Source organism: Cibotium barometz, chromosome 1 (genome assembly GCF_041138505.1).
Source record: "Cibotium barometz isolate CiBa-2024 chromosome 1, ASM4113850v1, whole genome shotgun sequence".
In the NCBI taxonomy this organism is placed as follows: Eukaryota; Viridiplantae; Streptophyta; class Polypodiopsida; order Cyatheales; family Cibotiaceae; genus Cibotium; species Cibotium barometz.
The window spans coordinates 9931002-9957156 of record NC_141046.1 but is presented as its reverse complement, the minus strand read 5'-3'; the positions used below and the strand labels follow the sequence as shown (position 1 = coordinate 9957156).

General features: G+C 45.7%; 1 protein-coding gene across 1 annotated transcript in view; it reads right to left on the bottom strand.

Moving 5' to 3' along the window:
- Positions 1-1047: 1047 nt before the first annotated feature.
- Positions 1048-26155, bottom strand: part of LOC147641583 (membrane-bound transcription factor site-2 protease homolog) — a 51114-nt gene continuing 26006 nt past the window's right edge. The window contains exons 9-10 of the mRNA XM_086790799.1: positions 1509-1817; positions 1048-1416 (exon numbers count right to left, since the gene is read on the bottom strand). Coding sequence (XP_086646925.1) covers positions 1252-1416; positions 1509-1817 — 474 coding nt within the window. The 3' untranslated portion in view covers positions 1048-1251. The remainder of the gene's footprint in view (positions 1417-1508; positions 1818-26155) is intronic.

The following is a 26155-nucleotide window of genomic DNA, read 5'->3' as shown; positions in this document are numbered from 1 at the left end:
GAGAAAGAACACTAACAATACAACGTACATGGGATACTTTTCAACCAAATGTGAAGAGAGAGGCTAAAAAAGAAAATTGTTAATAATGAGAAAGAAACAATCCCATTGTGCACACTTGTCTTCTCCACTTTCTTTTGCCCTTGCTTCCATGATAGCTTGTTTCAAATGTATGCATGTGACTGTGTGGAATTATTGTTATCCTCTTGACATAGCATCCTCTTCTTCCTCTCCCTTTTCTTAGTCTCTTTCTTTCTTCTTTGCCTCAACAGAGGAAGCATGGTGATGGGGATTGAGGGAGACTCCACATAGCTTTGACTCTCCCTATTGCACATTGCCTCGAGACCACGATAGATTGACAACATTAAGGGTGCAAGTACCTTCCACCATATGGACTTTCTCAAGCGGCTTTAAGGTGAATTTCCAAATGCCCCTTGTTCTTGCAAAGTATAACTAGGATTGTTATGGCTATGACCACTAGATTGAACCTTCCCAAAGTAAAGCTCAGGTTTCAATACTTGGGTGAAGCATCATGAAAAGATCCTCCTACACCATGCAAATTCAAAAAGGCCATGAAATATTTCCAATAATGCTACGCAAGAGAGTGAATGATATCCATTGCAACATAATTTTTGTGTTACCTGAAGTTTCTTTATCCATGATAGTTTCGAGAGTGGCCTTGATCTTGCTTTCACTTGCTTTCAACTCTTCATTACTTGTTGGCTTTTTGTATAGGATAAACAGAGACATACATTCTTAACCAAACACGTGACTCCCTCTCTAATCACACCATGATTGTTGAGCCGTATATGTACAATTTCCATCTTCACAATTGAGAATATCATTTTATAACGACAGCATTGAAAAGATTTCCCACTCTCCTTCACCCAGACGCTCAACACATTTGATTGATGTTTTTGTTGCTATGACAATATATAAAAGCTCTTCAAGTTGATACAACACCAACCGTCTCAAGCTCAAGAAATCATTGATAAATCCTTAGGTTCCTTCCAAACATTGCACCAGCATGTGGCAGACGAAATTCCATAATGATGACAAGTTTCAAGCTGTATTACTAATGGCCAGCCTAATTTGAAAGATAAAGGTGCCTGGTGCTTGAGAAATTGAAGCTTGGGTTATGCAGCAAACCACATAACATGACCATTTAGACGGGCACCAATTATTTGTCTTGAGATAAATGTTTTGTGAAGTCCTATGCACGTGATTGCAATGTTTACAAGTACAGATCCATTTTCAAAGAACAATGCTATGAAACCCAGATACCAAGAAGAAAATCAACAAAACGCTTCCAACTGTAAGCAAAACTTGTATGGCCTTTCTGTGTTTCTTGGGATGGACAAAGGACTTGCTCAATAAAAGCCAAGTTTGAAAAATAGCCTCTCCATCCAGATAGAATGCCTGACAAAAGCAACAAATATTAGTGAAGCCATTTACCATGAATGAAACCAGCATTAGATTATGAGCCTTTAAATGAAATATCTAGGCATTACCGGAGCACTATTCAACATGGCCATTGCTGCTGAGATAGAAAATGTATAAGAGAGTAGCCTCTCCAGCAAATTTGGAAACCATCTCCCCAATGAAACGGCAAATCGGCCAAACAACAACAGTTGCCGTGGCCAATACTTAGTCAACTGCACACAATAAAAGAGGTCTTTGGGGTCTCCAACAAACACCAAGCTTTGTTGGCAACTAGCATTAGTGACCTTTAAAGAGCAGTGCCCCAAACTTGATTGCTGCAGTCTAATATTAATCAACACTTCTCCATATTCCAGTATTGGCAACAAACAAGAACTACTCTGCAAACCAACCACATTAGCAAATTAAGCGCTCTCTCTCTCTCTCTCTCTCTCTCTCTCTCTCTCTCTCACACGCACACACACACACACACACACACACATTGGATGAGGCATGCATTCCTCCCACCCATTGTACATACTGGCACCTTGTGTTAGCCACATGGCTATGGCCTACTTTTGACATATGTTCATAGCATAGGTAGGTAGTTGCTTATTCAGTCTTTCAGTTTTCCCCATGGATCAGTATGTCATGGAGCTATTGTATTACTCTTTAGTCTCCTAGAACCTTGGGATCTTTTGAGGATGTCAATATAAACATTTAACTCTCTCTCCCCAACCTGCGCACCCCCCCCCCCCCTCCCCCCCCAAAAAAAAAAGGCCCAGGACCCTCTCGCACCACACACCCAGAAAGAACTAGAAAGAAATATATATTAAGCATCTACTAAAGACCCAACGGGCCTATGAGACCAAAGTGATACAATAATATCCATGGCATATCTCATCATGATCGGAAAATAAAATAGAACAAATCAAAATTATCTCATTGGAGTGATACAAAACTGTCCACGGAAATCCCATCATCATGGAATACAAGGAACATGAAACATGAGAGGAGGATCAGCCCCCAATAGGTGGTATACCACTCTCCAAAATATCAAGCATGGGGCTAATGAGTATGGCCGAGAGGGCTCCCTCAACTATGTCACGTGGAAAGGTAGCCCGATGGCGATGGAGCATGTCTTCGTGGACAAGCACGCTAGAATGTGGAGGCCCAGTCCGAGGTAGCTCCCTCTTGGGCAAGGTGGGTTCGCAGTAGCTCGAGATGGGTCCACGGGATCCATTGTATGGGTATCCTCCACTTGGGTCCTGAAGAAGCTAGAGATGGATGCCAGGCAAGGGAGGTGTCGGGTTGGCTGGGGCTCAAGAAAGTGCCCATGTGTTTGTGAAGCTCAAGCAGGAAGATCCTAGGAAACACTTGTCCCACAAGTCAATGATCCTAGAAAGTGGGCCAAATCCCTCATGGAACAGACAATGAAACCTCCCGCGGATCTCGCAGTATACTAGGCAACGACATATGTAATGCTCCTCTTTCGCAACCTTTGTGTGGCATAATCGGCAAATCCTCTCCTCCCTGGGTCTCCATATGAGCTCCCCGACTCTGAAGACGCGCTCAGCTCTCCTCGTCTCCGCTTTGAGGCGATGGGCCAGTCGCAATCCGCATGGCATGATACATGTGTGAGCAAGTGATCTCTGTAGAAGTGCATCTTTGGTGGGAGCTCCAAAGGTGTGATCCATGTGAAGTGGGTGCAGAGGCTGAGAAGATCTAACCGGATAACCCAATTGGTGTCCTCATGAGAGAGTTGGAGAAAAGGGGAGCCCAAATTGTACTGAAGGGGTAAGAGGTGGTCTGTGCGGAGCCCATATCCTGAGAACCAAGTGGAAACTCAAGCATACCATACTCAAGGTTCCCCTCGAGTGCTAGCTGTCTCGAGGACTCCATGGCAAGCCTCCGGTACCTGCAGGGATCCATGCGACTGATGCGATGGAGGTATGTGACTATCTGGAAGAGTGCATTCACTACCATCAAGGCTGCAGCAAACTCTGCCTAGATAATCTGTTGTGGGACTGATGGTTTGCTGCGGATCGTCAGGAGAACATCATGACCTGGGGCCTCTCAACTTGTTGCCAATCCTCATCGAATGAATTTGGCCCCCAGAAGGCTGCTCCATAAGACATAGGATGAGACAATCTCCGCAGGAACCCCTCTGTATGTGAAGCTTCTTAATCTGGATGTGTAGCGGTGGTAGGTATTGAAGACCATTACCTTGGTTTTACCAAGGTTAATAGTAAGGTCCCACTGATCGCAAAAATCTTGTAGAGCATCCAAATGTCTTTGAAACCCATCCGGTGAATCTGAAAGGAGGACGATGTCATCTGCATAAAGTAGTAGGGGGATCAATCTGCCTGCCAATGTGGGACCAGCCCCGCCTAATCTATCAATGAAGCTTGGCTCGCTTCCTCTTCTGGCGAAAGAGAAAGCCTAATGGGGGTATCCTCAGGGGCGGGCGAGGGGGCTGCGGAAGAGTCCCTCTGAGGTGGGGCGGGAGGAACCTCCATCAGAGTCTGAAGCTGGGTCGAGGGCGAATCGAAGACGGAGGGTCTTGCAAGAAACAAGCTGCACGAAAAAGCGGAGCGGGGAGGGGAAGAGGGGGAAGGGCAGAAGACAAAGAGGGAGGGGCGGAAAATAGAGGGGGAGGGGCGGAAGACAGAGGGGGAGGGGCGGAAGACAGAGGGGGAGGGGGGCAGCGGGGAGCGAAAAGGGGGCGGGAAACGGGCAGCGGGGGGGGGGGGGGTGCAGGTAGGGGGCGGGACGCGGAGGAAGGGGGGAGCGGGGGGCGTGAAGGAGACGGGGGTAGGCGGGCAGGGGCGATGGGCGCGAAAGGGGGGGTGGGGGGCGCGAAGAGCACAAGGGCGCGGAGGGGGGGGTACGAGCACGCGGGGAGAGGCGAAGGTTCGAAGGCGGGGAGGAGGGGTGCGAGCAGGCGGGGGAGGGCGAAGGCAGCTCGAGCAGGGGGGGAGGAAGCTTCAGCGAGCCGTAACGAGAGCTTCATCTGGTTCATTGAACCCATGGAGCATTGTATCTTTTAAATACTCCCAATAATATATTATATATTGAGGTGGGGGTCGGCCCGTTCCGGCCCCAGTGCTGGTGTCCATTGATCAACATTTCATTTCAATTCAATTTTTAGTTGTTATAAAGTTGTCCATTCAAATTGTGATATTTAAGTTGTGCTATTACGCGTGTGGGTGTCCAACGGAGTCTATTCCCACTTGACGGGATCGGTTTCATTGGTATCACAGCACGGTTATTTCCCTCTTCTTAGTGGGGAAACGAACTTGTGTATTGGACACCCCGCTTCTAGCACACTTTGAAGGCCTTGGACTGTTAGGGTTAGGGTTTGGAGGTGCTGCAAACACAGGCGTGGAGAAGCAGAGAGAAAGAACACGACTCTTGTATGTATTCAGATAGAAAATGTGAAGTACAATAGCCACATAATAAGTGACCTAAAAAGATGTGTTCACATGTCCGGCCAGAAAATGTGCCGGGTGGACCAAAACACTTATAAACTGCTTATAAGTGAAACTAAGCTAAACTGGAGCTAAACTGGGGGAAAAAACCTCCACTAACTGAAGTAAAAAGTGCCCCAGTAATCTACTGATAATCACTAGCACTCCTCTGGGTGCATACACAATATAAAACCCAACAAACCCCCCTGGAGTGATATGTGATCATTGTACATCATCCACCAAAAGGAAACAAATTCAAAGCAGTGCGGAATGCTTCGAATTTCGGACGTGGTAATGCCTTGGTGAAGATGTCTGCCACATTCTGATCTGTAGGACAGTAGATCAGACTGATATCACCTGCCTGGAGTCTCTCCCAAACAAAATGATAGTGAATCTCAATGTGTTTCATGCGAGCATGAAACACAGGATTCCTGGCCACAGCAATGACACTCTGACTATCAGTATAGATAGGTGTAGGCTCCTCCACTGAAATATCCATATCAGTCATGAGACGACGTAGCCAAACACACTCAACAGTAGTAGTGTAGGCTGCTCTATACTCTGCCTCACAAGACGAAGTGGCCACTGTGGTCTGTTTCTTGCTTAGCCAAGAAATGCATGAAGAGCCAAGAAAGAAACAATTTCCACTAGTGGAATGTCTGGTATCAAAATCACCAGCCCAATCTGAATCACTGTAAGCGTATAACTGCATGTCACCCCCCTCAGGATAAAGCAATCCAAGAGACAAGGTACCCTGCAAATATCGGAATACACGCTTCACAGCTTGCCAATGTGACAACCGCGGGCTGTGCATGAATCTGCTCAACTGAGAGACTGCATACTGAATATCTGGCCGTGTAGTACACAAGTAAATAAGGCACCCAACAGCCTGAGCATATGTAGTGGCATCAAAGGAAATACTGTCATCTTGTAGTGACAGTTTCATCCCAGACTCCATAGGAGTGCTAATAGGCTTGCAATCCTGAAATTTAAACTTCTCCAAAAGTTTAGCAACATACCGAGATTGCAACAACCCAATGCCTCTGTTATCTTGCACAAACTGTATGCCCAAATAGTAGTGTACAAGCCGCAAATCAGACATGTCAAATGTCTGTTGCAGTATCTCTTTAAAAGCTGCAATTTTGTCATCATTTGATCCCATGATCAAGAGATCATCTACATAAAGACTGATGACCAGCAGATCTGTCTCTTCTTTCTTTACATACAAGGTGGCTTCTGATGGACTGTTCACAAATCGTTGAGTGAGTAGGAAAGCATCTATCTTTGCATACCAAGCTCGTGGAGCTTGTTTCAAACCATACAAGGCCTTTTTCAGCCTGCATACTTTCCCTTCATGACCATGTTCTGCAAAACCTATGGGCTGATATACATAAACTTCCTCTTCGAGGTCCCCATGTAGGAAAGCAGTCTTTATGTCCAACTGGTAAACAACCCAACCACGATGTGCAGCCAATGCAATGACACACCTAAGTGTCGACATACGGGATGTAGGAGCAAATGTCTCCTCATAATCAATGCCCTTCTTCTGTGCATAGCCCTTTGCAACTAGACGGGCTTTGTACCTGTCAATGGATCCATCTGCATGTCTTTTCAACTTATAGACCCACTTAGTACCAATTGCTTTCTTGCCTTTGGGCAGATCAACCAAATCCCATGTTTGATTCCTTTTAATAGAATCAAGCTCATCCTGCATGGCTTTGTTCCAATGCACATTGTCTCGTGCATCCACAAATGAATCAGGCTCATCATCATCCTATAAACTGGCTGCCATAACTAGATTCAAATCCATGATGTGTGCATGCTCATTGGTCCGTCCCTACGAGTACGACCAGCAAGAGGACCCTCTAAATGGCTGTCCTGTAATGTCCTCAAATACCATCTAGGTATGTGTCTGACCTGTGGTGCCTGCTGCCCCAAATTTGGTTCAGCTTCTGGCTCAATTTGTTGCTGAATTTCTGCACCACCTTCATCATTTGCTGGCTGTCCTGTACCCTCATGAGTTGGATCACCAACTGTGGAATGAAACTCCATAGGTAGTAGTAAAACCGGTCCATGGACACATAAAGCGGTAATTCATTCACAAATAACCTGGACTTACTCAGACACACAATCACAGAATCCTCGCTCCCTCGCTCAACAACACATTGGCCCCGAAGTCCGGCGCCCCTTGCGGTATTTCTTTATTGTTAAAAAGTTGGAAAATACAAAGCTCGAGTGCAACAGAGCACTCTACTTGCACCAGCTAAGTTTTACAAATTCTAGGAGAAATTTGCCAGCATAACTGCACTTAAATTGTTCCATAACATCTCAGAATGAGTCCCAACTGACAGGCTCACTTCCATACGCATCAGACTACCCAATGGAGTCCAAAACATCACAATTCAGCTTGCTGTAATTTTCTGCACAGACCTGTTTTCAGCTCTGTTTTCAGCCCAAAATAACCCTTGTACTGTCCTGGAGGACTTTAGCAAAGTCCTACTGCATTTTGGCATCAACCGGGCAACATAACAGCCCAAAAACAGCACCTAAACAGTGCTGAAACAGCGTTGTATTGAAGAGGTTATTACCCTCTTCCGTCCCTGCTTTGGTGTAGGAACTAACTACACCGGTTCCTGTTCAAGGAGGCAACTAGCCTCTGCATATAAGCATGAAATTCACACAACTGTACCTGATTTTATCTGATGAGAGTAATACCATAATCTGCAAGAGAGAGAAAGAGAGAGAGAGAGGCTGTGGGGAGCAAGCTCAACCCTCAATACATGAGTTGCAGGGCAAGGGAGTGCACCACAATAGCTCTTAACCTGCAACAATCCACCATAATGGCTGCAAATGAGCCTCATTCAGCCCAAAATCCCACGCTTCCCTCTTCCCAGAGTGGAAAATGCACATAAATTTGACACTTGGCACATTTTTAAGCCTTTTCCACATGCAATCTTCCAAGCTAAAAATCTCCTGACTAGTTCACATTCTCACAACAGTCCTTTGCCAGCTTTTGGTCCCCTTGACATTCTGCACAAACTGACGCGAACACTTTTCAATTCTGACACTGCCCAAAATAGCAGTTCCCTAGATTTTAGGGATAATGTCATCTGCATTCCTTCTGGTCTCCTGACCATCTTTGACCACTACGGTCACTTCAGAATTTGCTTAGAATTCAAGATACATTCACATTTCGGTGGCGGCCACTTACTAGTGTAAACCGGCCTATGCCCTCATTCAGTGGCCATGTCCTGGACACTGTCATTCATCTTTCAGTGCCCATGTCTTGGACACTGTCATTCATCTTTCAGTGCAGTTCTCAGGCTTAGCCAACCACTGGTCCAAAGTCCCACTGGCTGACCCATTCTGACATTGCAATGGCCCAAGCCCTTCCAAGAGATCCCGGGGGAAAACAACAGCAACCAAAGAGAAAGAAAAGAAAAATATATATTTATAAAGAAATGTAAATAAAGAAAACAACTGCAAAAAGTTTCACCTCCTGGTGACAAGTAGACCTTCAAACACATCATTTTCAGCCTGATTTGCATCATAACCAGCCATGGATATTTCTGATTTTTCATCAAAAATTACATCCCGACTAGTGAATATCTTCTTGGATAGTGGGTCATATAACCGGTAGCCCTTGCTCTCACGGCTATACCCAACAAAAATGCATTTTGTGGCTTTATCATCCAACTTCCTCCTCAACTCTTTGGGTATGTGTGCATATGCAAGACACCCAAACATACGAAAATGTGATACAGAAGGCTTGCGGCCATGCCAAGCCTCAAAAGGAGTAATGGAAACCAATGCCTTTGTGGGACATCGATTCAAAATATGACAAGCACACATTACAGCTTCCACCCAAAAGATATGTGGTAGCCTCTTTGCCTTTAGCATACATCTGGCCATCTCCATGAGTGACCGATTCTTCCTTTCTGCAACCCCATTCTGCTGTGGAGTATAAGGAGTAGTATACTGATGTTTTATACCTCTACTCTCAAGAAAGGAATTCAACATGTGTGACATATATTCCCCCCCTCGGTCAAAACGGAGAGTCTTAACCTTGCATCCTGACTCTGTCTCAGCAAGTGCTACAAAGGCCAAAAATGCATTATATACTTGTGATTTCTGTGTCAAAGGATAGACCCAGCATATACGAGAGAAGTCATCAATAAATGTTGCAAAATAGAAGCAACCACCTAATGACTTCGTCTGCATGGGACCACAAAGATCACTGTGTATAAGCTGCAACTTTGCAGTTGCTCGTAGAGCCTGATCACGTGGGAAGGAAAACCTATGCATTTTTCCCAAAATACATCCTTCAAAATGTGATCTGGAGGCTTCTCCATGAGAGGTAGATCTGTAAACATGTTATGTCGCTGCATAAGCATAAGACTACCAAAATTTACATGCCCCATGCGAGCATGCCATAACTCCGCATCAACCATAGCTGGAGTAAGAGTGAATGCATTATAAGCAGACTGATCCACTGGCTGAAATGCATCCAACTGATAAAGTCCATGACATAATGTACCAGTAAGCATCAAGGTCAAAGCATTAGCTTTGTCTCTGACCATGCATTTATCATCATCAAAGTGGACTTGCATACCACAATGTGCCAAAGAAGAAATGGACAACAAATTCTTCTTTATCCCTGGTACATATAAGGCATCTGTAAGGCGGAGAATGGAGCCATCAATGGCTGTGAACTGAATCTCCCCAATGCCACGAACTGGATATGAAGCATTGTTGGCACACTGAACAGTTTTGCCAACAGGGGCAGGGCCAACATGACAAAACAAATCCCTGCGAGATGTGATATGCTTTGAGGCACCACTATCAAAATACCAAGTACATGCATGCTCTGTCATACTGAGTGCCTGTGAAGACCAAGAGGTATCATAGCTGCATGTATAGAAACAGTAATCCCTGTCCTCAACAAAAGAAGCAGTCTCTGGAGGAGCTTTAGAGGCATCATTTACAGACATCCCAGATTCTTTTGCCTTCTCTTTGGCAATCCTCTTTCTACATTCTGTGATGTAGTGACCTGGCTTCTTACAGTAATGACATTTGCCCTTCTTCTTGGGCTGTCCATCACCTTTCTTGGTATCCTGAGATGAACCACCATCACCTGAATTCTGATTTGAACTCTTTGGCTGAGTTTTTCCTTTCCCCTTTTGACCTGTAGTAAATGCTTGTTCAGCACTTGTGTTCATATTCATATTCTTCCTCATTTGCTCTTCTTGTAGCAAGAGAGCAACAAGTTCCTGATACTTAAGGGGTTCAGCAGTATTCCTCATGCTGAGGTTCAAAGAGGTATGAAAAGCCAAGTAAGATCTTGGCAAAGAGTGCAAGATGGTGGACACAAGCTGTGTCTCAGGAATAATCTCATCCACATTGATGAGTTGCTCTCTCAAATCCTGCAGCTTGTTTAAGTGGCTAGACATATCATCTCCTTCATGCATTTTCTGATTTTCAAGCTCTCTCTTCAAAAACGAGATTCGAGCCTCATTACGAGCAGCATACATCTGCTCCAAAGTCACCCATGCATTCTGTGAAGAGCCAGCTGAATGAATATGAGGTATAATAGACCTCTATACTGACAATGCAATGAGTGACAAAGCTTGTGCATCCCTGGCATCCCATGTCTTCTGAGCATTTGTTCTTTGAACAGGCAATGGCTGCCCTGGAGCCTGTACCTGTTGTCCTCGTCCACGAGCACCCCCTTGGGGAGGAGTCTCTGGAGCCAATGGACCTGGACGTGGTTCATCACCACTAACAAAATCCCAAAGACCTTTTGCCACAAGCACATTTTTCAACATAAAACTCCACAAGGAGTAGTTCGTGCCGTCCAATTTGTCTTCCTTAGACAAATACGTTAATACATCACTCTGCTGTTGATTTGCCATTATGCCTATGCACAATGTTGTACCTGTGTATCAAAAAACCCAATAGCAAGAACCTTGAAAGCAACTGTACTCCACTGAATACAGTTCACCCAAATATGCCTGCACTCTCAATCCTCTGAATGTGCAGCTCAATGCACCAATGACTGAGTAGAGCAGCAAAAATGGCTTACACAGTGCCAAAATGCCCCAAAAATGCCCAAAATTACTGCACCCAAAACCTTGCAAAAAACCTGTAGATTTCTTTGCAAGAAAGTCTGCCTGTAGTGCCAGTAGATTTTCACAGAGAAAATAAAAATGCCCAATATTCAAAACTTGTAATGCTTACCACAATTGTAATGTTCTGAGTAGGTTGTGGTAGTTGTTGTGCAAAGTACAGTTGACTGTACTGTGCAGGTACAGTCGACTGGTACTGTACAGAAGCAGTACGGAAGCTTGGCGAGCAGGTACAGTACGGAAGCAGGAGGCGACTGTAGACAGTTTGTGGCAGTACGGAGCAGGGCGACCAGTTACACAGCAGGTCGCCTGTACGGTTGTCTGCGCAATTCACAGCAGGGCGACCACAGTACAGTACTGTCCTGTGCTGGTTTGTATAGAGGCGCAGTCTTCATAGATAATGAACAGTACGGGTACTGCACAGTTGTTGTACGGAACTGAATGCTACTGCCGACGAACTGGTACGGAAGCTGCAGTGTACCAGCTGAAGGCGGCGCTGACTGTGTACGGGCAGGTACTAATGTACGGGCTGGACAGTACCTGAAGGCGGCGCTGGACAGGTGCAGTACGGACGGTGGACAGTAGCTCGTACGGACAACTGACGGCGAGGGTGGCTGGTGGCTATGGCCTGTACGGATGGCTCTGATACCAAATGAAGGCCTTGGACTGTTAGGGTTAGGGTTTGGAGGTGCTGCAAACACAGGCGTGGAGAAGCAGAGAGAGAGAACACGACTCTTGTATGTATTCAGATAGAAAATGTGAAGTACAATAGCCACATAATAAGTGACCTAAAAAGATGTGTTCACATGTCCGGCCATAAAATGTGCCGGGTGGACCAAAACACTTATAAACTGCTTATAAGTGAAACTAAGCTAAACTGGAGCTAAACTGGGGGGAAAAAACCTCCACTAACTGAAGTAAAAAGTGCCCCAGTAATCTACTGATGATCACTAGCACTCCTCTGGGTGCATACACAACATAAAACCCAACACACTTAACACAATGGACAGCCAAGGCAACCCTTTGGAAGTGCCTAATTCGAGGGGCCCATCAAGTGCCTCGCGTGGTTCTGATGCTTTACAGGGAAGGCACAAGCCCCTTGAGAGGGTAAATGATAGTGATTCAAGGGGACAACTGTCTTGAGGAAAGACAGTCATGCAAGAAGAAGAGCCTGATGCAATGAGGGCTGAATTGGAGCATATGAGAAAGCTTTTGCAGGCACAAGAGCAAGAGCTGAAATTTTTGCATGAAGATCCCCATGTGCAAAGTGCCATTGAAGCAAGGAAAGCCGATGCAATGGTAGACGTGACTTCTGAGTCCATGGCACGGGAAGTGGGCAAGAAGCCAAGGGAGTTGGCACTTTTCTACCTCCTCCGCGAAGGTGGCATCAAAGAAGGGGAAGATGGAGAGCTGAAATTCAGAAATCCACCTCGCTTGAAGCATGGAGAGCTGAAATTCAGAAATCCATCTCGCTTGAAGCATGGAGATCTCGCATCTCAAAGGTTGAGGTCATTTATGCAAAGGGAAGAGGTGACAGTCACCTCTCGTCATGCATCTTCTCCACAAGGCACAAAGGCTGACAGGTATATGTATGCTAGTGCTCATGGAGGGCATGATGGTCACATGCATTCAAGACATGTATCCCATGGAAGGGGTGACAGGTCTGCCACTAGAAGAGCCTTGCCTACTGAGTTGTCTCATGGAGAGACATTGCCTTATGCAGGAAGGTCACATGCATCTGATTCTCAGGTTCGTGGAGCACATGCCACCGTGCTTCATGAAACTTCCATGATGGCCCATGGAGCCCATGCAGATAGGGCTGCCCCGTTGGAAAAGGGGAAAAGAAAAAGAGAGGACCATGAGCCTCATGCCAGAAAGCTCAAGGAATTTAAAGCAGGTGACAAGTCCGTTAAGTTTGATGTTTTTCATGGAGAGCATGATGCTTCCAAAGTATTAGCATTTGTGGCACAGTTTGACATTGCTTGGATCACTGACAAGATCACCAAAGACCCCATTTGCACCTGGAAAGAGTTTAAGGACAGATTTTATGGTCAGTTCTTGCCACCTAATGCGGAGACTCTCACCCAAAAGTGGGAGAGACTTGAGTAAAGAGATAATGAAAGTGTGCAATAGTATGTCTTTGGTAAGTGTTGCTTGAGGTAACTCCTTTTATGCAAATCACTGAGGATGAAAGAAAGAGGAAGTTTCGCTCCGGATTGCAACCAGCTTATCGTTCGGGCATTGAATTACACCCGAAACATACTTTACAACAGCTTATAGCCTCTGCTCTTGCTACGGAGCAATTGGTGCTCAAAATTAAGCAAGATCAAGGCAGTTGAAAGGGTAAAGACAAGGCTGTCCCAAATCTGCAAAAAGGTGGACAGCCACCTAAAAAGAACTTCTGGGAGACCCATAAGGGAGGTAAAGCTGAAAATACCTCATCTAAAAATCAAGGGCCAAAGAAGAACAAATTTGGCTTGAACCCCGAGCAAAGGGAGCAATATGCCAAGGAGGGGAAATGTTTTTCTTGTGGCAGCAAAGAGCACATGTTTCGACAATGCCCTGACCGCAAACCAAAGCATGAGGACAAGCAACCAAGGCTAATGTGCTTGCAGTTCCCAATGTGCAGGGAAACACCAAACATGATGCAAAAGAGCGGATGGTATGCAAAGCATGGGGTCAAATCAAGGATTAGCCCGCCTTATTCATGTTTGATGATTGTGCAACCGATAACTTTATCTATATTCAAACGGCAGCTGCCTTGGGTATTGAGGTTGAGAACATGGGACCTCAGATTGAAGCAAACCTCAGATTGAAGCAGAAGCACCACTTAATGGATGTGATGTATTGCTGGGCAAGCCATGGCATCATAGGCTTGAGCCCCGCAAAGAGTACAAGACAAACATGATTTCTTTTATGCATAGAGGCCGCATGCATTTCATTGATGCCGGCAAGGAAGGGGATTCCATCCCACTCGTATCTCACATGCAGATTAATAAAGCAATAAAAAAGAGTCTTTCTGTGTACTTGGTTTTTGTTCGTGATAGCATTGTACCAAGTCATCAAAATGCGGATGCTATGACTTACGATAGGCTGAATTTTCTTCATGCATTCAATGATTGTTTTGCTGACGCATTGCCAGGTGAATTACCTCCCCAAAGGCCTGAGGATCATCGCATAGATCTTGTGCCAGGCAGTTCTCCACCTAACAAACCCGCATACCATGTGAGTGCCGCACAACAAGAAGAGATCATGAAGCAGGTAAATGAGCTTTTGGAGAAAGGTTTGGTTCAGCCTAGTTCCTCACCTTATTGCTCTCCCGTGCTTCTTGTTCAAAAGAAAGACAGGTCATTCCGCATGTGTGTGGACTATAGAGCTTTAAATAAGCTTACCATCAAGAATAGATTCCCAATTCCGCGTATTGATGACATTTTGGATAAGCTTGATGGCTCGGCTTGTTTCAGCCGTCTTGATTTGAAGAGTGGTTATCACCAAATACGAGTGGTGCCACAAGATGTCCATAAAACTGCATTCAGGAGAGCTTTGGGATTATATGAATTTTTGGTAATGCCATTTGGTCTCATCAATGCTCCTGCCACATTTAATCGTATGATGGATAGGATATTCTGACCCCATCGCAAATTCACAGGTGTATTCTTTGATGACATCTTGGTTTTCTCCAAGAATGAGCAAGAACATAGAACTCATTTGGTCATAGTATTCGAAGAGTTGCAGAAGCATAAACTTTTCATTAATGCCAAGAAAAGTGAGTTCTTTCTTTCAAAGATACATTATTTGGGTCACATTGTATCCAAGGATGGAGTCACAATGGATCCTGCAAAGATAGAAACCATACGAAATTGGCCAGAATTGCAAAACGTACATCAAGTACGTAGTTTTCTGGGATTATGTTCATATTATAGGCATTTCATAAGGCATTTTGCTATGATAGCCACCCCTCTACATGATCTCACAAAAAAGAAAACCACTTTCAAAAATGGACTCCAAAAGAACAGGATGCCTTTTTGCAGCTCAAGCATGCTATCATATGTGGACCCGTATTGATTGTTCCTGACTTGCAAAGATCATTCGTAGTGGAATGTGATGCTTGTGGCGATTGTATAGAGGCTGTCCTAAATCAAGAAGGGCATGCAGTTGCATATGAGAACCGTCGTTTGCATGATGCTGAGCTTCATATGGATATCTATGAGAAAGAGCTCTTGGCTGTAATTCATGCCTTAAAGATATGGAAACATTATCTTCTTGGGACTGAATTTGTAGTCAAGACAGATCATCAAAGCTTGAGATACTTTCTATCTCAAACAAAGCTTTCGGAGAAGCAGATGAGAATGGCAAACTTTCTTTCCATGTTTCATTTTCAGATTGTGCATATTCCAGGAAAGAAAAATGTGGTGGCAGATGCATTATCCAGGAGGCCTTATGTGGCTACAATTTCAGTGGCCTCTCATGGGGACTTATCTGCTATGCGAGATTTGTATCATTTGGATGCTGATTTCTGCCATATATGGACTGATTTGATGGCTGGTCACTCACATGCCTCTTATGTTATTAACGAGGTTTATCTTATGAAGGATAACTGCCTATGTGTGGTGAAGGATTTGCGTCCAAAGATTATGGAGGAATGTCACGCTCCACCTTACGCTGGTCATAGAGGTATCATGCCCACTACACGCATGCATGATTCAGAGATATTTCTTTTGGCCAAGCATGCGTAAAGACATTGAGGCATATGTACGTGCATGTATTACTTGCCAAAAGGTGAAATTTGACAGGCAAAAACCTCCAGGTTTACTTCAGCCATTGCCTATTCCCTCGCAACCTTGGGAAAGTATTACTATGGATTTTATTATGGACTTGCCTAGATCCCAGCATGGGAATGATGCTATTTGGACCATTGTGGACAGGTTTAGCAAGCAAGCTCATTTCTTGCCCGTCAAGAAAACCATTAAAGTTGATCATATGGTAAAGCTTTTTCTTGCTAATAAATATTTTCAAACATCATGGTATGCCTAAATCCATTGTTGGGGATAGAGATCCCAGGACTACGAGCCTCTTCTGGAGGGCTTTATTTGATAACATGGGCACTAAACTTGAGTTTTCATCAGCTTATCATCCCCAAACGGATGGCCAAAGTGAAGCTGCAAATTCAGCCGTGTTGGATTTGTTGAAGTGTTATGTGGCAGACCAAAAGACTACATGGGAGAAGTATCTTCCACTTGTTGAGTTTGCCTACAACAATACGATCCATGCCTCCATGGGAAAGGCCCCGTTTGAGATTATTTATGGCAGAGTGGTATTGCCACCCATCCTTCGTACACAAAGGATGAGATTTTTGCAGCTGATGAGTATGTTCGTGACTTGGATGTAGCCTTTGCTCAGGTAAGGACAGCCATTGCAAGGTCACAAGATAAGCATAAAATGGCTGCTGACAAGCATAGAAGGGACATGTAAGTCAAAGAAGGTGATTGGGTTTTGCTGAAATTTGAGAAAGCTAGGCTTCGGAAGAGGCCAGGACGAGAAGGATCATATCCTAAGCTTTCTCCTCGCTATTATGGACCCTTCAAGGTGATTCAAAAGATCAATGAAGTGTCATACAGGCTTGCTTTACCTAGTCATTGGAAGATTCACAATGCATTTCATGTGAGTCTTTTCCAGAAATATGTCGAGCCAGCAGATCCTGACGAGCCTGTCACAGAAGATCCGCCAGAGATTGATGAGCTTGAGGAGATCCTCCAGCCATAACAGATTGTCTTTCACAAGGAGCGAAAGCTACCTGCAGGAAAGCTTTCCAGGAGATACCTTGTGAAGTTCAAGAATTATTTGCCCATTGGATGCAAAGGGGGTAAATGAGGATTATTTTGTTGACTACCCATAGTTGTTGCACGCATATCTTGAGGGTTTTCAGTTGAGGACAACTCTTTAGAAGCCCGGGGGGATGTCACCAATTGGCCGACCATTTGGTCCATCTCCAGATTTGTGTCTCGTTCACTTGAGGCCAGGCCGGTGTCTCATGTGAAGGGACCAGTATTTTGCATAACATGGACGGGAGCCAGACTGGTGCCACCCGTGTGTTAGCAGGATGGTGTCGTATGGACGGGAGCCAAACTAGTGCCACCCGTGTATGACCTGGACTGTGTTCTATCCATAGGATTGTCACGCCATGGAAGAGCTAGTATTTGTGCCATGTCTTGCCTATGGGACTGTCACTCCATAGGGAGGCTCGTGCCTGGATCTGTGTCTTACCTATGGGACTGTCACTCCATAGGAAGACCGGGATTTATGTTTTCTGTCGTGCCATCATTGTGCCCGACAGATGTTTAGTACTTGTTCCATGAACGGGAGATATGTCCATGATACTGTTTGCACATGCATTCATGTTTTGCATGTTTGGAACTGTTTTCGCATGACTTGTATTTTTGTGTTCGCCTGTTTGACGTGCCACTTACTGAGCGGGGACGCCTTCCAGTGAGTCGTGAAGTTTGCTCTGTCTTCTGACGAGTTTTGTTGCGTGTGAACAGGTGGTAAGTGTATTGCACTTGTTTATTTTATAACATTCTTTTTAACCTTTGTTTTTATAAGGTTGCAGGTTCACACTCATTAATGAGTGGACACCCTCCCCAAATTTTACTTGGTGTCCTTGGTAGAGTGGGCACCCACGTTTGAGTCATGGAGGGTTAAGGGAACCCCTTATGTGTGGAGGTGGGTGCATGGCCACCTACCCATGCACCTACCCACCCCCCACCTTGGAACTGGCCGCCTCCATGCAAGCTAGGGGGGGGGCCAGCCAGCTGTTGGATGTGTGCCCTCTCCAACACCTACATATGGTGACCACCTCACCAGCTTGGATAGGAGTGTGCAGGCGATCATCTCTTCTCCGCTTGCCCTCAAGTTGCTGCACTTCCCTCTACAGGCGGCTGCGCCCTCCTCCACAAGCGGTTGCCCCCTCCACTCTGCAGGCGGCTGCGCTTCCCTCTGCAGGCGACTGCGCCTCCCCTCCTCAGGCTGCTGCGCTCTTTACACAGGCGGCTACACACGGCTGCGCCTCCTCGCCACCACAGGCGGCTGTGCTCTCTACACAGGCGACTGTGCCACTCCACAGGTGGCTGCGGCCAGGCTTTTTCTCCCCCTAGCAGGCGGCTGTGCTCCTCTCCACAGGCGGCTGCGTCTCTCTCCACAAGCGGCTGCGCCCAGACCTCTCCACTCTGCAAGCGGCTGCGCTCAGATCTCCAGGCGGCTGCGTACTCTTCCCTCTAGGCTGCTGCGCCCTGGTGTCCATCTCTAGCAGTTGCGCTTAGACGCCTCGGGTATTTGTCTTCCACTAGCGAGCTACAGGTAAGTGGATTGAGATTTAAGTAAAGGACTTTGATGTAAATCTGATAAGGGTTACTCTCTGCTGCTAACACCCGTTTGGTGCCGGGTAGTCCAAGCTTCTGGAGAACCACGGTCCATGGGTGCCGAGATCGGGAGAGCCGGGCGTTAGTACGCGAGCGCCTGTTTGTGCGTGGTCCTGGAACACCAGTGGGGCGCTCTCTGTGGATTCCAGTGAAGGCACAGGACCGTAGAGACTAAACTACTCAAGTGGATTGCTCTCCTTCGAACGTCTACTTCGAGTCTCTTGTTTGGTAACTGTATTCATCTCAGTTGTACATGGACATCATCTGGTTCATTGAACCCATGGAGCATTGTATCTTTTAAATACTCCCAATAATATATCACATATTGAGGGGGGGTCGGCCCGTTCCGGCCCCAGTGTTGGTGTCCATTGATCAACATTTCATTTCATTTCAATTTTCAGTTGTTATTAAGTTGTCCATTCAAATTGTGATATTTAAGTTGTGCTATTACGCGTGTGGGTATCCAACGGAGTCTATTCCCACTTGACGGGATCGGTTTCATGCTACCTCCCGGGATCCCATCACATAGTCCACTGTACTGCTACCACCCCCCACTGGAAAGCAAGTCAACCCACCTGAATCTGGCCACTGAGTCATCTCGTTATAAATAACGAGATGGTGTCGGGCCCCAAGCTCCAGCAAATGTTGCCCATATCCAGTGCTGTCAGCTCCTCCGTCAGCGGAGATCCGAGTGGTCCTTGTATCTCCTGTAGCTAGCGGCTCTAGTCTCAAGGGATCCTCAAAGTCATAGATCTCGCACTGTCTTCGCTGAGTCCAAAAGCCAGCCTGTCGTGAGGCTTTGCATCCCTGGCTCTCTGCAAATGAACTGAGCTGAAGCATTGATCCATTAAGTGTGGCCAATAAGTGGCCAATCATGATCGTCCTATAATTATTAGGATCAAGTGAACATGTAGGCTAATAGGGGCGCTAGGGTATCATCGGCATGCGAGATGTACTCGGCAGTGAGTCCCTCATGATCCTAGGCTCACCCATTGTGTAGTCTACGAATGCCTTGAGGACCATGCCCTTTGTGCAGAAGGTGGAGGTGGTGGGACGGGGATCTGATGGTGGGGGTAGGGGTGGCTGATGGGGGATATGATAGAGGGAGCGTGCATAGGAGTGCCATGTGTCTTTTAGCACATTCATCCCCAGTTTCTGCTCACTTTTGGTGCCCATTTGGTCCCTTTTGTATGGCCCTTGATTGTGGGCTGGCCACCCCTTTTAGTCCTATTTTTCTGGGATTTTTCCCAGCCTTAGCCGGCCAGCATTAGCATCCCCAGTCGGCCAACATACCTCACCTATAAATAGGAGATGCTAGCCTCTCACTTTTCATTCAGTCTTGTACAGATTTGCTCCCTCACTTATGAGACTCCTAGTGTCTCTTGCTTGGTACTGTTTTGCTTCAGTATATTCAGCATAGTTTGCTCCATATCTCTCTCTCTCTTGCACTCTCTATTCAACACACTCTAGTGCTCCTTTGCTTCCGCTCTGTGCACTCTTTCATGGTATCATCGCTCCCGGTTTAGCAACCTCTTTGCTGCCCCAGATTCAACCCTGTTTTCAGCACCCTCTCCTCTGCATTTTTCTCAGATTTGCAGCCCCTTTGCTGCTGCGTTTTCTGGACAGCACCTGCTGGTCACATCTCCTACAGATTGGCTTCACCGACACAGCCATCAGGTATTCTTTGATCAGCGTTTTCCTTTCCACGTGGAGTTTGGACGTAGGCGGCTTGTTTTTTCAGGACAGCAGCCTTCTTTGTGCTGCATTTTCCTGTCCAGTGGTCTTTCCCCTTTGCAGAGGGGGTCTGTGGTGTTCCGGGCTTTGGTTGCACTCTTGGTATGTCACCAGGAGGTGAAACTTTTTGCAGTTGTTTTCTTTATTTACATTTCTTTATTAATATATATTTTTCTTTTCTTTCTCTTTGGTTGCTGTTGTTTTCCCCCGGGATCTCTTGGAAGGGCTTGGGCTATTGCAATGTCAGAATGGGTCAGCCAGTGGGACTTTGGACCAGTGGTTGGCTAAGCCTGAGAACTGCACTGAAAGATGAATGACAGTGTCCAGGACATGGCCACTGAATGAGGGTATAGGCCAGTTTACATTAGTCAGTGGCCGCCACCGAAATGTGAATGTATCTTGAATTCTAAGCAAATTCTGAAGTGACCTTAGTGGTCAAAGATGGTCAGGAGACCAGAAGGAATGCAGATGACATCATCCCTAAAATCTAGGGAACTGCTATTTTTGGCAGTGTCGGAATTGAAAAGTGTTCGTGTCAGTTTGTGCGGAATGTCAAGGGGACCAAAAGCTGACAAAGGACTATTGTGAGAATGTGAATCAGTCAGGAGATTTTTAGCCTGGAAGATTGCATGTGGAAAAGGCTTAAAAATGTGCCAAGTGTCAAATTTTGGTGCATTTTCCTCATAGAGAAGAGGGAAGCGTGGGAATTTGGAAAAAGGAGACTCATTTGCAGCCATCGTGTGGTTTTGTTGCAGGAAAACCAGCATTTGTGGTGCACTCCCTTGCCCTACAACTCATGAATTGAGGGTTGAGCTTGCTCCCCACAGCCTCTCTCTCTCTTTCTCTCTCTTGCAGACTATGGAAATGCTCTCATCAGATAAAATCAGGTACAGTTGTGTGAATTTCATGCTTTTATGCAAAGGCTAGTTGCCTCCTTGAACAGGAACCGGTGTAGTTAGTTCCTACACCAAAGCAGGGACGGAAGAGGGTAATAACCTCTTCAATACAATGCTGTTTCAGCACTGTTTAAGTGCTGTTTTTGGGCTGTTATGTTGCCCGGTTGATGCCAAAATGTAGTAGGACTTTGCTAAAGTCCTCCAGGACAGTACAAGGGTTATTTTGGGCTGAAAACAGAGCTGAAAACAGGTCTGTGCAGAAAATTACAGCAAGCTGAATTGTGATGTTTTGGACTCCATTGGGTAGTCTGATGCCTATGGAAGTGAACCTGTCAGTTGGGACTCATTCTGAGATGTTATGGAACAGTTTTAGTGCAGTTATGCTGGCAAATTTCTCCCAGAATTTGTAAAACTCAGCTGATGCAAGTAGAGTGCTTTGTTGCACTTGTGCTTTGTAATTTCCAACCTTTTAACAATAAAGAAATACCGCAAGGGGCGCCGGACTTCGGGGCCAATGTGTTGTTGAGCGAGGGAGCGAGGATTCTGTGATTGTGTGTCTGAGTAAGTCCAGGTTATTTGTGAATGAATTACCGCTTTATGTGTCCATAGACCGGTTTTATGGTTCCGTTGCCGGGACAGGGTCCTCTTTTCTGCAAGAGCCCGGACACGGATTGGATTGGGTGAACAGGAGACACACATAGTGAGGTACAACTGATTACAGGTGAGAAAGAGTATGGTCTCTTTCTTTGGATACAGGTTCCCTTAAACTTTCAGTTGACAGTATGACAGACAAAGGGAAAGGCAAGCTCCCTGCCGAAGAGAGTTCCTCTTCTACTCGCAGACAGCGTATAGAGGTGACAGGTGCCCAGGTGTCAGCCTCTGCTCGGACGGAGCCAGTAGTACAACCAGCCTTGTTAGAGGAAGAACAGGAACAGGAGGATTTGTTTCAGGCACAGCTTCTTAGCATGCTTGGAACTTTTCAGCAGCTAGTTAAGAATCCCAGAATGAAGAAATTTTTGCAGTCACGTACAGGGGATTCCCAGGCTGAAGCATCCCAGCATGCAGTAGAGAGGGCACAAGAACAGTTGCAAATGAGGGTAGAGCATGTTGAGCAGGCACCTGTCATACTAGCTGATCCAGTGCAACATGTTACCCAGGCACAGGTACAGGCATTTAATGGCCAGGGCAGTAATGTGCAAAGGGTCATGCCGACCATTCCTCCATTCGTTGCTTCCCAGCCTGGCTATTTTGGTGGTGGGTCTGTTTTCCAGGCCATGGCTAGGCCGCCTACAGTTTTGCCAGGACTGATGTCAAGAGGGTCACCAGGAATGATGCCTATGGAAGCTGTGAACCCTCTTTATGCCAATATAGGTGTGCAGCCCGGATTTCAAACTTATATTAGTCCAATTTTGGGGCCCGCAGCACCTGTCAGTGTGGCTGAATTTTCTCAACCTAGTGGACAAAGAGCAGTAAGGACTGATACAGAAAAGGTGCAAAAGGATTACAAAGAAGGAGGTCAAGCAGTAAAGTTTGAGACTTTCAGTGGGATGCAGGACAAATTGGAAGCGCTAACTTTCATTCAGCAGTTTGATGCAGCATACACTGGGGGTAACTTTACAGAGTCTTCTAAGGTGCGGAAGGCCGCTACTTTCTTGAAAGGTAATGCATTTCAGTGGTGGACCTCACTGTTGATGCAAGGACAAGCACCTGCTACATGGGTTCAATTTAAGCAGCAGTTCTCTTTTGCCTGGCTTACAAATACTTTTGAAGTGGATGTTATGACAGCATGGCACAAATTTGATGCAGCCAACTGTGTAAATTTGGAAGAGTATAATAAGAAGTTTTGGGATGCACTCTTGCCAGTAACTTCCTACAGGACAGTGCCATTGTCAGAGCAAATAGAGAAGTATTGCTGTGGTTTGCCCAAAGAAATCAGGGATTATTGCATTAAGACCAATGTTTCTAATATGACTCAGCTCATTGAGAATGCAAACATGGCTAATGCATTGCTACAGGGAGGTTCACGTGGCTTTAAGAGCACAGTGAAGAAGGAACCTCAAGACAAAGGACAGAAGAGGCCACTGTATGGCAAGTCATTTGAAGAGAGAAAGGCATTGATGCAAGCTGGGAAATGTTTCATCTGTGAACAGAAAGGGCATATGGCTGCAAAATGTCCACAACAGCCACCAAAAGATGCGGAGGATAAACAAGGGCCACCCAAGAAGAAGACAATGCCGAGTGCAGGATTGATACCTGACATGGTTGGTGACCAGCCATGTGATGATGCGACAGAATTGTGCAGAGCATGGGGTAAAATCAGAGATGCTACAGTGCTGATTTTCTTTGACCCTGGTGCTCGAGCCAACTTTATTTCACCAGCATTGGCAGCCAAGTTAGGAATTCGTGCTGAAGAGATGGGACCAGTTGGACAGGTTGATTTGGCATGCCCTGGGCATTCAGTTCTTGTCACTCCCATACTTGGCAAACTTCACATGCATATACAGAGTTATGTCGACACAGAGGAGTTTCTTATCATGCCCTTGGAAGGATGTGATGTCCTATTGGAAATTCCATGGTGTCATAGGAAACATGCAGTGTTGGATGCTTTCAACAGGAAAATCACAATTGTACATAGGGACAAGACTCATGTTCTGGATGTGAAGCTGAAAGGAGAGTCTGTCCCAGTTATTTCTGCTTTTTGAACCTGAATTCTCAATGACCTGTACATTTGTATTATATGTTTGGCAATGTACAGTTTTGACGTTTGTTGTCAATGACTTAATCAATGAATGAACTTTCAGTGCTTTGAAGTTGTATCTGTTACGCTTCAAATGAATGATTTACATGTTGTGACACTAACAGTACAAGATATATGCTATCGCCCTGTGTTGCATCCGGAAACATGTATTTGAAAGGCTTGAACCTGCGATGGCACAAATGGTAGTGGGGAATTCCTATCATCGCCCCGTGTCATCCGTTGGCAGGAGATACATGCGATGACACTAATCACCTGGGGAATCTTGTGATCGTCCTGTGTCATCCGTTTGCATGTGGACTTGCAATCGAGGTCGCTTGCTTCTTTCAAGAGGGGGGTATGTCACCAGGAGGTGAAACTTTTTGCAGTTGTTTTCTTTATTTACATTTCTTTATTAATATATATTTTTCTTTTCTTTCTCTTTGGTTGCTGTTGTTTTCCCCCGGGATCTCTTGGAAGGGCTTGGGCCATTGCAATGTCAGAATGGGTCAGCCAGTGGGACTTTGGACCAGTGGTTGGCTAAGCCTGAGAACTGCACTGAAAGATGAATGACAGTGTCCAGGACATGGCCACTGAATGAGGGTATAGGCCAGTTTACATTAGTAAGTGGCCGCCACCGAAATGTGAATGTATCTTGAATTCTAAGCAAATTCTGAAGTGACCATAGTGGTCAAAGATGGTCAGGAGACCAGAAGGAATGCAGATGACATCATCCCTAAAATCTAGGGAACTGCTATTTTTGGCAGTGTCGAAATTGAAAAGTGTTCGTGTCAGTTTGTGCGAAATGTCAAGGGGACCAAAAGCTGACAAAGGACTGTTGTGAGAATGTGAATCAGTCAGGAGATTTTTAGCCTGGAAGATTGCATGTGGAAAAGGCTTAAAAATGTGCCAAGTGTCAAATTTTGGTGCATTTTCCTCATAGAGAAGAGGGAAGCGTGGGAATTTGGAAAAAGGAGACTCATTTGCGGCCATCGTGTGGTTTTGTTGCAGGAAAACCAGCATTTGTGGTGCACTCCCTTGCCCTACAACTCATGAATTGAGGGTTGAGCTTGCTCCCCACAGCCTCTCTCTCTCTTTCTCTCTCTTGCAGACTATGGAAATGCTCTCATCAGATAAAATCAGGTACAGTTGTGTGAATTTCATGCTTTTATGCAAAGGCTAGTTGCCTCCTTGAACAGGAACCGGTGTAGTTAGTTCCTACACCAAAGCAAGGACGGAAGAGGGTAATAACCTCTTCAATACAATGCTGTTTCAGCACTGTTTAAGTGCTGTTTTTGGGCTGTTATGTTGCCCGGTTGATGCCAAAATGCAGTAGGACTTTGCTAAAGTCCTCCAGGACAGTACAAGGGTTATTTTGGGCTGAAAACAGAGCTGAAAACAGGTCTGTGCAGAAAATTACAGCAAGCTGAATTGTGATGTTTTGGACTCCATTGGGTAGTCTGATGCCTATGGAAGTGAACCTGTCAGTTGGGACTCATTCTGAGATGTTATGGAACAGTTTTAGTGCAGTTATGCTGGCAAATTTCTCCCAGAATTTGTAAAACTCAGCTGATGCAAGTAGAGTGCTTTGTTGCACTTGTGCTTTGTAATTTCCAACCTTTTAACAATAAAGAAATACCGCAAGGGGCGCCGGACTTCGGGGCCAATGTGTTGTTGAGCGAGGGAGCGAGGATTCTGTGATTGTGTGTCTGAGTAAGTCCAGGTTATTTGTGAATGAATTACCGCTTTATGTGTCCATAGACCGGTTTTATGGTACCTGTGGAGGACACTTCTTCTTCTGAGTTTGTGCATATTTCTTGAGATTGAGCCCAAGCTTTTGTGATGGCTACACCGACTTCTCTTCATATGTTCTCTGAGTCTTCAAAGTTGGATGGTTCCAACTACACCCTATGGAAGGCGAAGGTGAAATTGGCCTTGCGCGTGGCGTGGATCTTTGGGATTGGCTTGTTACACCGGCCAATGCTACCCCTCCCACCCTTGCTTCCGGTGGTGCGACTCAGGCACAGATTGATCTTTGGTAGTCGAATGATCGACGCTTTTTCTCCTTTCTGATGCTGAACTGTCATGATTTTGTTCTCTCATGTGCATACAGCGAATCATGCACATGAAGTTTGGAAGGCTTTTGTAGATCTCTACGAGATTAAGTCTCCAGGTCGGATTTTGGCATTGGAAAAGCACCTTATGAACTTATCTGTTTCTGCCTTTCCATCTTTATCTGCTTTCATCTTGAAGATGAAAGATCTCCGAGACGAGCTTGCTGTTTGTGGCAAGGACATCTCTATAGAGGACACGGCTATTCGGCTTCTCTCCAAGCTTCCCTAGAGGTTTGATGCATACTTTCAAT